This window comes from Gasterosteus aculeatus, chromosome 1 (assembly GCF_964276395.1).
Source record: "Gasterosteus aculeatus chromosome 1, fGasAcu3.hap1.1, whole genome shotgun sequence".
Classification (NCBI taxonomy): domain Eukaryota; kingdom Metazoa; phylum Chordata; class Actinopteri; order Perciformes; family Gasterosteidae; genus Gasterosteus; species Gasterosteus aculeatus.
The window spans coordinates 13,845,520-13,858,473 of NC_135688.1; the positions used below are offsets into that span (position 1 = coordinate 13,845,520).

Below are 12,954 nucleotides of genomic sequence, written 5' to 3' on the forward strand. Positions count from 1 at the left end.
GAATCTTGCGTTACGGTGGGGTGAGGAGACGGGACAAATGAACAGTACCTGCAGGGGTGAAGGTGAAGGACTGAACTGTAAAACAAGAAGACAAGAAACGTTGCGTGTTAATAGCCTGCAGAGACAAGCAGTGCAGCGTCAGGCTGGGAGGGGGTGAGGGTCGGAGAATGGAAGACCACGTCATTGGCCTGCAGAGCGACAGCCAGCTCAGACGCCGCAGAGGTGTAGAGGCGGAGGCACAAACCCAAAGGGGAAAGCACGAACACGCAAATGGAACCAAGCAAAGAGCAAATCAACCAGAGCGGCCAGTGCTGGCTGTAAAATGCAGTTCATCTTTTTCACTTGCTTGAGATGTAAATGAAGCAGAAAAAAAGAAGGTAAACTAATGTTAGAATACACTGTTGCTCTGACTGCAACACTGATGTCTCTGGGGGTTGACTGGGGGGGTCACTCAGTGAGATATCAGGCTCAGTGTGTGGGAGGAGAGCGGGACAAACTCCAACTTCAGTGACCAGCAGAGAGTCCAGTCTGCCCACACAGCACGACCACCCTGGGCTATTAACCAATACCGTGGGTGGATTTGTCAAAGCTGTAGCCCTCCGAAAAATGATTCACGCTGACATCCGTCTCCCTCTTGAGCTTTGACAACTTAGCAATGTCAACCTCACTGCTAGCAACTTCTACGGGGTTTTAATCAAAGCCGCTGTGATCTTGTTCTGGCTTTGACGGAGAACAAAGACTATTTGTAGATGAACTATACATTGCTTGCTAAGGCACAAGAGCAGCGTGTGGGTGGAAATGTGCATGGGTGAAAAGGAGACTATATTTAATAATGTAATTAGTCTTACCTGCGTAGTTGCTGAGGCCCTTTCTCTTCTTTCTCCTCCAGTAGAGCCAGATGCTGAAGCCCATGAGAATGACCCAGCAGGCCCCTCCGATGCCGGCGATAAAGGCAGGTTGTTTCACAACGTCCGTGATCTGCTCTGTGATGCTGTTGTTGCGGTTTCCATGTATAATCACGTCCCGGAATTCCTTACCTGACGGGTCACGGAGATAAACAGGCAACATTAGCTTGATGCTAGGAGAATAATAGAAAACGAAAATGTTACACTTTTTCCACTGGGCACATGTGACACCTACAGATGAATCAAAACAGGGTTACGGCAGGATTAAGCTCAAAGAAAGTAGGTGTGATGAAACGCAGCTGAGATATTGACCCATGGAACTAGGACGACGGTCAAAAGGATGTGCAGGGAAATTTAACGTACAGACTGAAAAAGACAAAGCCTGAAAGCTTATTGCAACCCCCCCCCAGGTGAGCAGGTTGTTTGCTAAGCTCGGCCACCTAATTCACTCCTTTGCCGGCAAAACACACCATGTGAAATGAAAGGTGAACATCCTGGTGTGTATTGATCTCCACTCGCAGCTCACCCACAACAGAGCGCATGCCACTATTTCTTGGAGCATGAGACAAGACTCAGAGCAAATGTTTCGACACATTGACGGGAAACAAATACACGCGCATGTAAAGCTGCAGAGATGCTCTTCGTCCTTTACAGCACTGTGTAACCACATGGAAATACACACCCGTCCACGGACACACAATCACACAAGATATTATATCTGCAGGCTTGGGGCTCAGCTCTCGGAGATGGATTATGTGAGTGACACTGGGGAAATAAGAACATGCTACAGGCCAAGCCATCAGTTATGGGTCAAATCAGGCTCAGCTCCACATAAATCATTCGTGCTCAGGTCACATATACATCACTATTCATTTCAGCATTCTTAGTATTTAACAGAAGCTTTCCCAAACTTTTCTTTCAGGCACACGCTTTGATGTTACGGATGCTTTTTGTTCAGCCAAACCTTACCGATGATGATAGACTGAGGTTCACTCTTGACTCCAACCCCTGCACTTGTGCTGGCAGCCACCTCCACGCGGTACACCACTCCCACCTGCAGCCCGCCCACCACCACCGAGCGTATGGCAGCATCCACCGTCTTATTCACATGGAAGCGCGTCTCGTTCCCCAGACACCAGATCTGAAGTAGAAATGGGAACAAATACGAGCGTCTCTTGAATCCATTTGCCTGTGATAAGATCAATGCAAATCCCCGTTGACTCGCTGAGACAAACCTTGTACTCTTGGATGATGCCGTTCTGGTGGTCCGGTGAAGGGGGATCCCAGGAGATGCTTATGGACGTGCTATTTTGGTTTCCCACTGTCAGGACTGTTACCTGCTGAGGAGGGGCACTGGGAGCTGAAAGAGGGGGGCACAAAATAACCAGGTCAACCATCAAATGTTGCTAGTCTGCAGCTCAGCGGGAGAGTATGTATTCCCCTTCGAGACGGGAACACTGGGATGCAGAGCAGTGTTTTTATATCTGTATATATATGTGTTTCAACAGGAGCTCATCAATATGTACGCTCGAGTGCATATACGCAAAACACACATTCAGACACACAAACCCACAACTGCTTTTCCGAGGGTTGTTATTCTTCGGGGTTGAATGCTGTCAAGATGTCTCATTAGAGCGGGATTTACATGAAGATCACGGCAGGTCTGACGTGGCTATAGCCCTTCTTTAAGGTTTTCGCTATGATTTAATCCAGCCTGGTGGATTTGCGCAGACAATACTGGTATTGATTTGTGGAATGACGGCCCGGCACAGTCAGGAAAGTGCTCTCTCAGTCAAGCTAAGACTCCGGCACCGAGCGAAGCCGGGGGAGGGGGGGGGGGGGGGGGGGGGGCATGCGGGTCAACGAGCTTATAGGATGAAGCGCAGACGAGAAGGAAATATGACAAAAATTGCATTTTAGGGGAAGGAAACAAGGTCTCAGCAAACATATTGACCGATGCCATCGATCAGCCAGACACCACTAAAGCCAGTAGGTGTGGATCAGAAAAGCTTCAGAGCGAGGCACATCTCAATGAATTGGCTCGCCGTCCGAGAGGGGATAGAAATAAGACAAGTCCGAGCTTTCCTGAGCCTCGCCTTCTTGTCATTGTTATGGCAATAATTGTCTGACCCCACGGGGGATAACAGGGGAAAATAAATAACGGTTTGACCAACTGGAAATAACGTTTTAAAAATAATGTTTTCTCATTTCCGCAGTGGCTGGCAGGAGAGCGGCACCGCGGCGGAATACTGACAGGTCAATTACTCCCGGGCTGCCTCTCCCTCACCTCGCCTGCATCCAAAATGGCACGTGTCACCCTGTAAATCTGTGCTCATCCCTCAGCGCGATTGGCCACGCCGGCCCCCAGTGATCCAGAAGGCCCTGGCACGGTGGAAGATGAATGGGACCAGTGATGAACCCAACACCTCGGCCCGATTAGAAACAATCTACCAAGGGAGCATCTGATCAACCATAACGCTTACGGCTCTCCGACGCTGCATTACATCCAGGTGACAGAGCGCTGGATCGTTGCGGGGCAGCAATCACAGACAATGTCATTCAAAGTTAATGCTATGAATGATTTAACAGCTTATTATCATGCATATTTGTGCTAAACAATATACATTTTTCATTAGAGGCCCCCAGAGGCCGTCCTAATAGAGCCATTAGCGGAGTGATGTATTGCAGGGAGGAATGTGACCCCCGTCTCTCTCACGTACAGTGCCGTGCTGCACGATGATGGAAAACAAACATAACATTTCTAGCTAATGTAAGGCAGTAGGTGGTGTGAGGAGACCTGTGGTCCTTCCCCAGAGATATCCATCAAAATGGATATTACACAAACTGACTTGCTCCCCCCCCTAAATAAGCATTCTTTTGAATAAAATACGGTCATTCTTAGTGACTTCTTGGACAACAATTCAGTGGGAATCACATGGCAACCAGAGTTAATTTATCAGCTTTGACATGACTGTCCAGATGGAGAGTGAGAGTATGTGTGAAAGAGGAGGAGGGAGACTAGAAAGATGGACGTAGCTTTGGAGAGCAGAGCGTACAGTAACCTTGCATCCATCTGGACCTGCTCAGGGGATTCTCTAATGGTATTAGCTAATGGACAACCTAGGTTTTAATCACCCTCTGATCAAGACTTCTCTATCCATCTAGCAGCAATTCCTAGCAGTCCCCCGGTCTCTGAGGAGCCTAGAGCTGCGTGTTTGATGGCGTATCAGCGATGACCAGGCGGAGCCGGCGGGCTTCTAACAGAAATAGAAAGTGGTCGAGCTCTCTGAGGGACAGGGAAGGCAGATAGAGAAGAAGCAGGGAGCGTTATCGGCATGGGTCATAGCTGGGACACGCAGGTCCCAGAGGCCTTCTGCAGAGGTGGTGTGCTGGCATGAATGTGTTTTCTACATAAGCGCGTCGGTGTTTGGGACGGCTGTAACGTGATGGCAGTTCCACCACAGCAGTGTGTGCGCACTGGCTGGCTGCAGGAGATACGGCCCCTCTGAGAAAGGGAAAATAAATAGGCCTGTCACACGGACAGGATGTGAACTGTCTCCCGTACACGCAGGCCCAAATATGCTGTGGCACGATAGGCTTTGTCTACAACAAACCGAGTCCGCATTTGTCTCTCTGTGCTAGTGTAACCACACATAACGAGTGTGCGTTTTTTCGGATCGCATCAAAAATGAGATTCCAGTTATTGGAAGTGAAGCTTGAAGCAGCGCTTTTGGACGCATTTCTGTTTAGGCAAAAGTCAAAATAGTAAATGTATTCAAACACGGACTTTTGTGCATTTGTTTGTGTGTGCCACACTACTCTGTGGCCTTGTCACAGTCTGTATGAATCAAGCTCTGGGCGACAGATCATCTTCGCAGGAGGAAGTGTGTGCTGCGTCCAATCACAGCTCAGGCCTGTGGCTGCCGGGTGATGGATTAGAAGAAGTTTGGCACTAACACCACCAATCATAGGAAGAAAAAGAAAAGCACAGCAGGAAGGTCAGCTGGACAGGCACAAACATGCAAGCGTTCGCACATATACCCTCGACTCCCAGTGTCGGTGTGATATTATGACAAAAAACAACAACATAAAAACAGCCTGCAGGGTCACGTGTCACATGTCAGCCCACATTTGTAGGGGACTCTCGACTGTTGTTTCGCTGCCGACACAATCTACAAAATGCTCTGCATGTTAAGCGGTTTCATACCTTCTTCGGTCGTCCGTGCCGTTCTGGATTCACCGTCCATGCCTTGAAACTCGTTGAAGTAAGGGCGGACCTTGATCTCATACACGATGCCCTTTTTGAGCGCAGAGAGGACGGCGCTGCGTTCAGAAGGGACTTTCAGATCCTGGGTCTGCCAGGGTCCTGGCGAAGGCAGTCCCGATGTCTGCCTGTACAGAACTCTGTAACCCTGGATGAACTGGGACTGACGATCCACCTGCGAAAGGTAATCAAGTCGAGGTTACTGTTGTGTTCCAGTGCAAAGCTGCAGAGCGGAGGTTGGTAGATGCTTACTCAGTGCCCGCCACTAGACAACATAAAAGGATGTTTTTTGGCAATGCATTCCTTCCTCACAAGATTGGATTGATGACACTTTAGAGGCTGTTCCTGGTTTAATGGGCCGTTTATCACAAGCTATGACACACTCTGCCAATTATCACCATGACATTACCTCATACGCACAGCCACTAGCCCAAAGGGTTCCCGCCTCCATTAAAAAGACTTTCCGTAATGCCCCCTAAAAGGACACATGCATGTCTCCTATCTATTATTAATTCTAACAAGTGACACCCGGAAACAGGCCAGCCCACCTACGAGATTGGCTGTGGGTATGAAAGTGTCATGCAGCAACTCATGGAGACACGCTGGGGACATGGGTGAGAACACACAGCAGAGGCGATAACAGCAGATCTGTCCCATAGAAAAAGACGAAGAGAAGGAGCCCTCACTTAAACTTGGACCCATTTGGCTCGACTGAAAGTACTGAATTTATGCAGAGTAGGAGCGGATGCATAACTCACTGTAATGGCTTGTTAACAGTAGAAGAAGTGAGCAGGGCTTCCAAGTGGGATATTAAGCAGCTGTTTTTCGCAAGTGTAGCAAGAGTAAATCAGCAAAATGGATCCCCTGCTTGGTGCGTGACTTTTATTAATAGAATTCTCCGGGTATATAAAAGCTTTCTAAGAGGGGCCCCTTTGTTTACTGAAAGGGCCCCTGATTGATTGGGTGGCCGTGTTTCGTGTTTATTGTACATTCCAATCATAAAACACTGTTTTTGAATTAAAGTCTGCGGGTGAGACTTATTACTGGGGTCAATAAACGTGTCACCGGGAAAACTGCTAATGCGGCCCATTTGAAGATGGAAAAGGGCCACTAAGTGACAGATATACTGTAAATACCGGCACCTGATTGATTCAGAGCTCCACAGTCAAAATAAACATCCACATAGCAATATTGTACAACCACCTCAACTTGAGATATTATTTGAGCCATTTTTCCTCATTAGCGCTACAATTAAATGAATAAACAAACAGAATATGTTTTTACATTTTTCACATTGAATGAAATTGACTAATTTTAGGACAAATGGAACATACCCACGGTGGAAGAACAGGTGTGCTTGTATAAATGAGTGATAAAGAAGATGAATACATTCTCTTGTGACAGTAAGTAAGCAGGAAAAATTGTATTTACAAAGTGCAGTTCAACCACAAACATTCGTTTGAATCTAATTCCATCTGTCTCTCTGTTTTAAGAGGGAAGCGGCTGAAAATATACGGAAGATTGATGCACAACCAGATGTCTCTGACATCTCTTTTGATAGTAAAGAGAAACATATTTCAGCTATTTGATGTTCTTTTACTTTTAAGTCACCAATTCCGGTATTTCAAAGCAGCAGCAAAAGTCCCTGACATAAAACAAATGGTAGCCTCGAGGTGCTGCTTTTAGGCTTCAAAGAAGGATCGTAGAATACCAACTATTCTGACTCAAAGACCCAAATGTGGAGAGAGAATGCAAGGAAAACCACACACAAAACGGACAATTATATTTGTCTTTGAGTGAAAAGCCTCCAGCTGAACAGATGGAAATGATGTGCTAATGGAAGGTGTAGTGATATATTTGTATTCCGCGTGCAAAAACGACAAGCTGCACTTACTGTCCACGTGACCTGAATTGTTGTAGGACTCAGGACAACTGGCGCGTGCAACCGAACCATGACCTCACCGAGCTCCTTCTGTACGTGCCTGTGGTCGACACCCTGGGCTGGAGGACTTATGTCTATGAGAAAGAAAGAAGAAGAATAAATACAATGAGAAAATGTTGCCCACTCCCCAACACTTGATTTTAACAGTTTCACAGCTTCATCGCCGTCAGAAGTGAAATGGTAATAGTGAATAGACCAATTGACTTCAACATGGAAACATACAATGGGGGATCATGGATTCATTTTTTCATTCACTGGCAACTTCATTTGCATTAAAATGGCCTCATTCAATCTATTAAGGCTCCTTTATGGTCTGAAGACAAGAAAAAAGAGATTTAAATGTGGGACTTGTTTTCACTTACTGGGGCCCGAGCAACCACATCAACAAATGAACCCTGAATGAGTGACCTGAGACGTATTGGATGGGAGATGGACATGATGATACTATTTTCCAGCTCATTTCACATTTTGCAGATACACATATTTCGAGTTACCAGCAAAAGAAAAAACTCCGGTGCATGAGATATTGTGTCAGGTTAAGGCGAGCCCCAGTTATTTACTGGAGGCAAAAAAATAAATGAAATTTATGAAGAAAAATCCTTCAGACAATCCAACATGGTCATGAATCATAGACCACATTAGCGGGGCGAGCCAAGCAAAATACCCTGTTTTTTATTAAGGTGAAAAATCAATTTGTCATTAATTTTTGTCATTGTTAATAAATGTGTGTCTCTATCATCTCTAGACCTTCTTGAGAGAGATATTGCAATTCAAATTGACCACTTTTTTTTTTTTTAAACCAGCTCTTGGCTTGCCTTTGACAGAGCTTGGCCAAAGGTTGCTTTTCTTCTCCATTTGTTTTTTTTGTGCTACAGACTTTGAGGCTGTGGTCTAACCACCACCGTAATCACATCTTATTTGCGTTTTGGAGGCAGTTATTTTTATTTTCTTTCCTATAGTCATTAACATAGCATTGATAGCACTAACTCGGTTAAGCCCTCCAAAAGTAGACAAGCTTATTTTACATACTTTGCTTAAAGTGTAGTCTTAACGAGCTGCGCTAAGATGGAGAACTTGACCTCCGGGAAGTTCTGTACTGATTCAGTACAGCTATTTACTGCTGATTGCGGAGAGGGTATGATAAGCATCACACTTTGAAGGGGATCGCAGTGACCTTACCCTATCAGTAGAAACGCAAATTATAATGAGGAAAAAACGGAAAACCACACCAGTGGAAGTAATTATGACACATTGAGATAAAAAATACACATGTATTCGATAAATAATGTCCGTATAATGAAATCCTTTCTTAGCAATGATGTGGCATGTACCTTGTGTTCTGACAGGATCAGACATGGGGCTTGGATCACTCAGGCCTTGGCTGTTGACTGCTCGGACCATGAACAGGTAGATGGTATTGGGACGGAGACCTTTGACGGTAAACTGGGTGGTTTTTACATGATCGGCTACCGTTTGCCAGCTGTTGCTCACGGATTGACTGCAATGGAAGATACAAAGGCAGTTTAATCTGAACTATTCCTCTTACTCACTATTAACTAGGGAGGGTGTCAATGTTTCTGGGGAAGCTGACCTGAATGCTTCAATGACGAATGAGGAGACAGGTGATGCTCCAGCCACCCCGGGCTGCCAGGACAAGGACACGCTGTTCTTGCTGACATCTGTGACCTGAGGTTTAGACGGTGAGCCTGGAAGCTCATTCTCATCGTGGTTCTTCGTGACCGTTGCTCCACCGCCTTCTGAGAGAGGAAAAGGAGACAGGAGAAAGAAAATGCAAAAACTGACTGACGAGTTGATTATATTCGTTTGTAGATAAAAGGCATTACACCATCTTTGTACCTTTGACTTCCAAGAATGCACTCCAGGATGTCTCTCCGCTGGAGCTGGTAGCCACACATGTATAGATGCCAGAGTCTGAAAGCTGGTATAAAATACACACATACATGGATAAATTAATAGAAAACAAACACAAATATTCGCACATTCTGAGAGCAGTCGCAATGACTGCATATATGGTATCTTGCCTTTGCTGAAACAATAAAAAACGATGGGACGACTTCATGGGCCCGCCTTGTGCTGGCGGAATTGTGTGTCATTTGTGAGTGCCTCAAAGTGCTGACGCTAATTTCCTAATGAATTCCATTTTCTACTCACCACCCTTCCATCACTTTCCCAGTCCCCCTTCCTTATAACCCCACTGTCCTGCCGACCACAACAAAGGCAGGCTAATCAATTTAGGGTGGGCTGCTGGAACCCCCTGGACCGATGACAGCTGGCTTGTCTCTCCATCCCTCTTAAGAACTTTGTTGTTTGTTGGTTTTTGTCCCTGTGCCTTCCTTCCATTTATTAAATAACATGTCAGCGGTCGGCAGCTTTGTCACACGTAATAGATATTCCACAGAGGCCTCAGAGTGGGGAGAGGAAGATGTGAGCTTTTTTAAATTTAATCCACTCTGAATGTGTATGCGTGCACACATGTGGGTGTATGTCAGTAAGTGCAGACATGTTTCCATGTTACAGCTGGAGTCCATCCAACCCTGCAGAGCTGAGCACGGTTTGAGCTGCCATTCTACGAAGTGATACTATAAAGCAAGAAAAATAAATCAATGCTGCCTATTCTCTGCTTTAAGACATTAGGGTATCTTAAGTTATGCTTAAGCCACGTCCCACTGATTTTTACAAAAACGTGTATCCTTCAGCAGGCATTCTCTTAGAAATGCATATAACTGTAAAATCATAGGACCAATGAAATATTTTACCTTGACGTTTTTTATCTGCAGGCTGCCAAGCCCCTGCAGGGACATACGGGCGTCCTTCCCCAGCAGACTGACCCCGTCCTTCCGCCAGCTGATGGAGGGGATGGGGTCTCCAGATGCCTGGCACTTCAATAGTGCCACACTTTCCACACCTAGTGTCTGATTGGATGGGCCTTGGCGAATGATGGGTGGCGGCCTGTCAGTGAGCACTGCGATACAAAAAGAGAAATATGTTATTATACCTTCCTGAGGAAATCGGTGTTCTCATAAGGGGTCTGGCTGTAAAATAAACGCAGCGACAGCATTCATCGTAAAATGCTTAAGCGCTTATTTTGCTTTGCAGGGTCTGTAAATGCACCACAGAACAATGAACACATCCTGTCTTTGCAGGAAGAAGGGAAATAACAGCTGCTTAGTGTTTTCCAGTTGCGTTGATGTGGGAAGAGGCCGCTAAGCAGTTTGCCGTTACTGACTGAGTCGCTTTATTTTTATACACTACTCTAGACTCTGTGGTAGAGTCTTGCCTTCTGACTCTGACTGGGTTTCAGATAAATACTTCTTCGTGTGAAGTGCGGCCGCAATGAAAGGCGCATTTCATATATTACAAGTTACTGAATGAGTTGCAAACACATTGAGGGACTGTACCTAAATATCATTTTTTTTCTTTTTATTCAGATGGATGCTAATATCGTGATAAATTCCATTCACATGCGCAAATTCATTTGTTATAATATGACAAAAAAAAGCCTTTGGGTTCCTTCAATGAAATAGTGTGAATGTCAGAGGTGATCCCAGAGAGAGTTAGCACCGTAGCACACAGGCAGTTTATATATTTAGAGTTGAATAATGTGGAGTCCCCCTGGCTTCACAGAAGCCACATTAATTAGAAGGTATGGATTAATGATGTCAGACCTGCAGGGGCTAATTACCGAGTCTACCTCTGTAACCTTTCAACACATTATCACACCCTCGCTTCCACCCCTATTTCCACTCCAGCAAATACATCTGACAAAAGGAAGTGCTTCCAAGTAATACACTTCTGCTGTCACCCCTCGCTTTGGGGCACGAAGGACAGAAAGAGAAAAAACAAGCACAAACCAGACATTATGTTACCATGAGCCAAATCAAATGTCATATTTGACTTCTCTGGATTGCTTTTAGCACAACTAAAACAAAATAATCTGGTGATAAAAGTGATGTTGAAAATACGTGGTGCTAGATAAGGACTCACTATACGGTCATGTAGTGTTCTGTCTGCCATTGCCTTTGCCTAAAGATTCATATCAACACTAGAGAAAATTGCATTCATCTTTGAAAATATATATTTTCAGGTGATTTTTAAGTGGATGTCTATCAAGACAGTTTGAATGCCCCTATATGTGTTGATGTAGTGTGGGAGTGACAGAGGGAGGAGGCGAGGCTCAACTCAGGCCTTGGGTCTCTGGATCAGGAATTTCTCATTACAGATCTCCTTGAACGCCACAGACTGTTGTCTGAGCTCAGGGCAGTAAATCACTGGAGGACCGCAGCAGGTGTGGCCACGACCTGACCGTGACCTGGCCCTTCAGCACTCTTTGCTCTTATCCTTCCTTTTCATTTAGATCCGTCTAATAAATACTTGTAAACAACAACAACTAATGAAATGAATTACTGTTAATACGTATTCCCCTGTAGAAATGTCTTATTCCAGTCCAGGTAAGGACATGACCATTTTGTACTTGCAATAGAAGCATTCCTATTGCAAACCAAATGTTGAAGACAGTGTTCCTGTAGTGCTTTTATCTCCCTGCCGGCAGGGAAGATGGTGGCCGTCCATCTTGCCATCACAACAGCTGAGCGGATTAGATGCTTCCATGTAATTCATTCCCCAGAAAACCATTGTCACTCACTCAATCATGTCCCCTTCTATTTCTCTGCGTCTCTTTCACTGGCTTCCTCCCACACGCACGTACATACATACTTGCACCTCACCCACTCGCCTAAAACGCTGATCATTAAACTTGAACAAACTCAAGGGCAATGCTTTATTTTCTTTCCAAAAGGAGGAAGTGGAAAATGTTAATTAAATCGTGTCAGGAAAAAATGAAACACAATTGCAAAAGCACAGTAACTGAAGGTCATGGCCATATTGACATTTTTCAAACCGAAGCCGAATATATTCCTGCAACAGCAACGCGCTTGCATGCCTGCGGTGGACTTTCACAAGTGTTGAAAGCCAGCTTCCCACGAAAAATGTGGCAAACTAAAACCAAATATCTTTTGCCAGTAGGCCTACAAATCTTTTTTTTCTGTTGTTAATGGGCAAACGTCTAAATGCATGTAGGGGACAATAAAACAAGCATTTTAAAAAGTGCATCTGCGTTGAAATGCACCAAACTCTCTCTAACACATTTGCCGTGGTGCAGAGGTGTGTGTTAGTGTACTGGCATGGAAGAAATTGCACGTTGGTTTTCCCTCACCATCTGTGACTTCCAGTTGAGCCTTGGCAAGGATGCTGCCTGCAACGGTCAGGGCCTGGCAGATATAGTAACCAGCATCTGCCCGCTGCACAGATGAGATGGTGAGGTCTCCGCTGGGTGACACCGAGAAGCGACTGCTGGGCTGCTGAGGTTGGTTGGGAAATAGCAAATTCTGCAGGAAGACGTGGAAACAGGCAATTAGTGAGAACATGGGGCGAGTATGGCCCTGGAGCACACACACACACACACGCACACACACACACACACACATACATACATGCGCATAAACTACCCAACATGTATAAAGTTTGATGACTAGGTTTCAGGCTTAGTCTTCTGCCAAGCCAGAGGCTCCACTGAGTTATGAAGGCGGTTGCTCTTGTTGGCTTCATGACTGCTTTCCTTTGTGCTTCAATGCCACAGCAGCTGGAAAGCGCTCATTCACCCACAGAGACCGTCCCATACAAATTGAGCTCAGGTATCTTTACATTTACAGCTAAAAACAAAGGGGTTATTGATCCCACATATCTCAGAGTAAGATGAACAAGATAACTATCACCTCGACTTCATTATTTACTGGCTTGTTTCATACTTTATCCCAGCTATTGTG

The 12,954-nt window shown here is 45.4% G+C and overlaps 1 protein-coding gene across 25 annotated transcripts in view; it reads right to left on the minus strand.

Annotated features, from left to right (window-relative positions):
* Positions 1-12,954, minus strand: part of robo2 (roundabout, axon guidance receptor, homolog 2 (Drosophila)) — a 229,213-nt gene that overhangs the window by 26,318 nt on the left and 189,941 nt on the right. For 11 of the 25 annotated variants that reach the window (XM_078098328.1, XM_078098302.1, XM_078098311.1 and 8 more), the window contains 11 exons: positions 12,345-12,516; positions 9,889-10,094; positions 8,969-9,050; positions 8,703-8,868; positions 8,443-8,609; positions 7,064-7,185; positions 5,113-5,344; positions 2,141-2,265; positions 1,870-2,046; positions 849-1,032; positions 49-75 (listed from right to left, as the gene is read on the minus strand). In XM_078098328.1, the coding sequence (XP_077954454.1) occupies positions 49-75; positions 849-1,032; positions 1,870-2,046; positions 2,141-2,265; positions 5,113-5,344; positions 7,064-7,185; positions 8,443-8,609; positions 8,703-8,868; positions 8,969-9,050; positions 9,889-10,094; positions 12,345-12,516 (1,660 nt within the window). The remainder of the gene's footprint in view (positions 1-48; positions 76-848; positions 1,033-1,869; positions 2,047-2,140; positions 2,266-5,112; positions 5,345-7,063; positions 7,186-8,442; positions 8,610-8,702; positions 8,869-8,968; positions 9,051-9,888; positions 10,095-12,344; positions 12,517-12,954) is intronic. The other 14 variants (XM_078098332.1, XM_078098317.1, XM_078098331.1 and 11 more) reach the window with 3 other exon arrangements.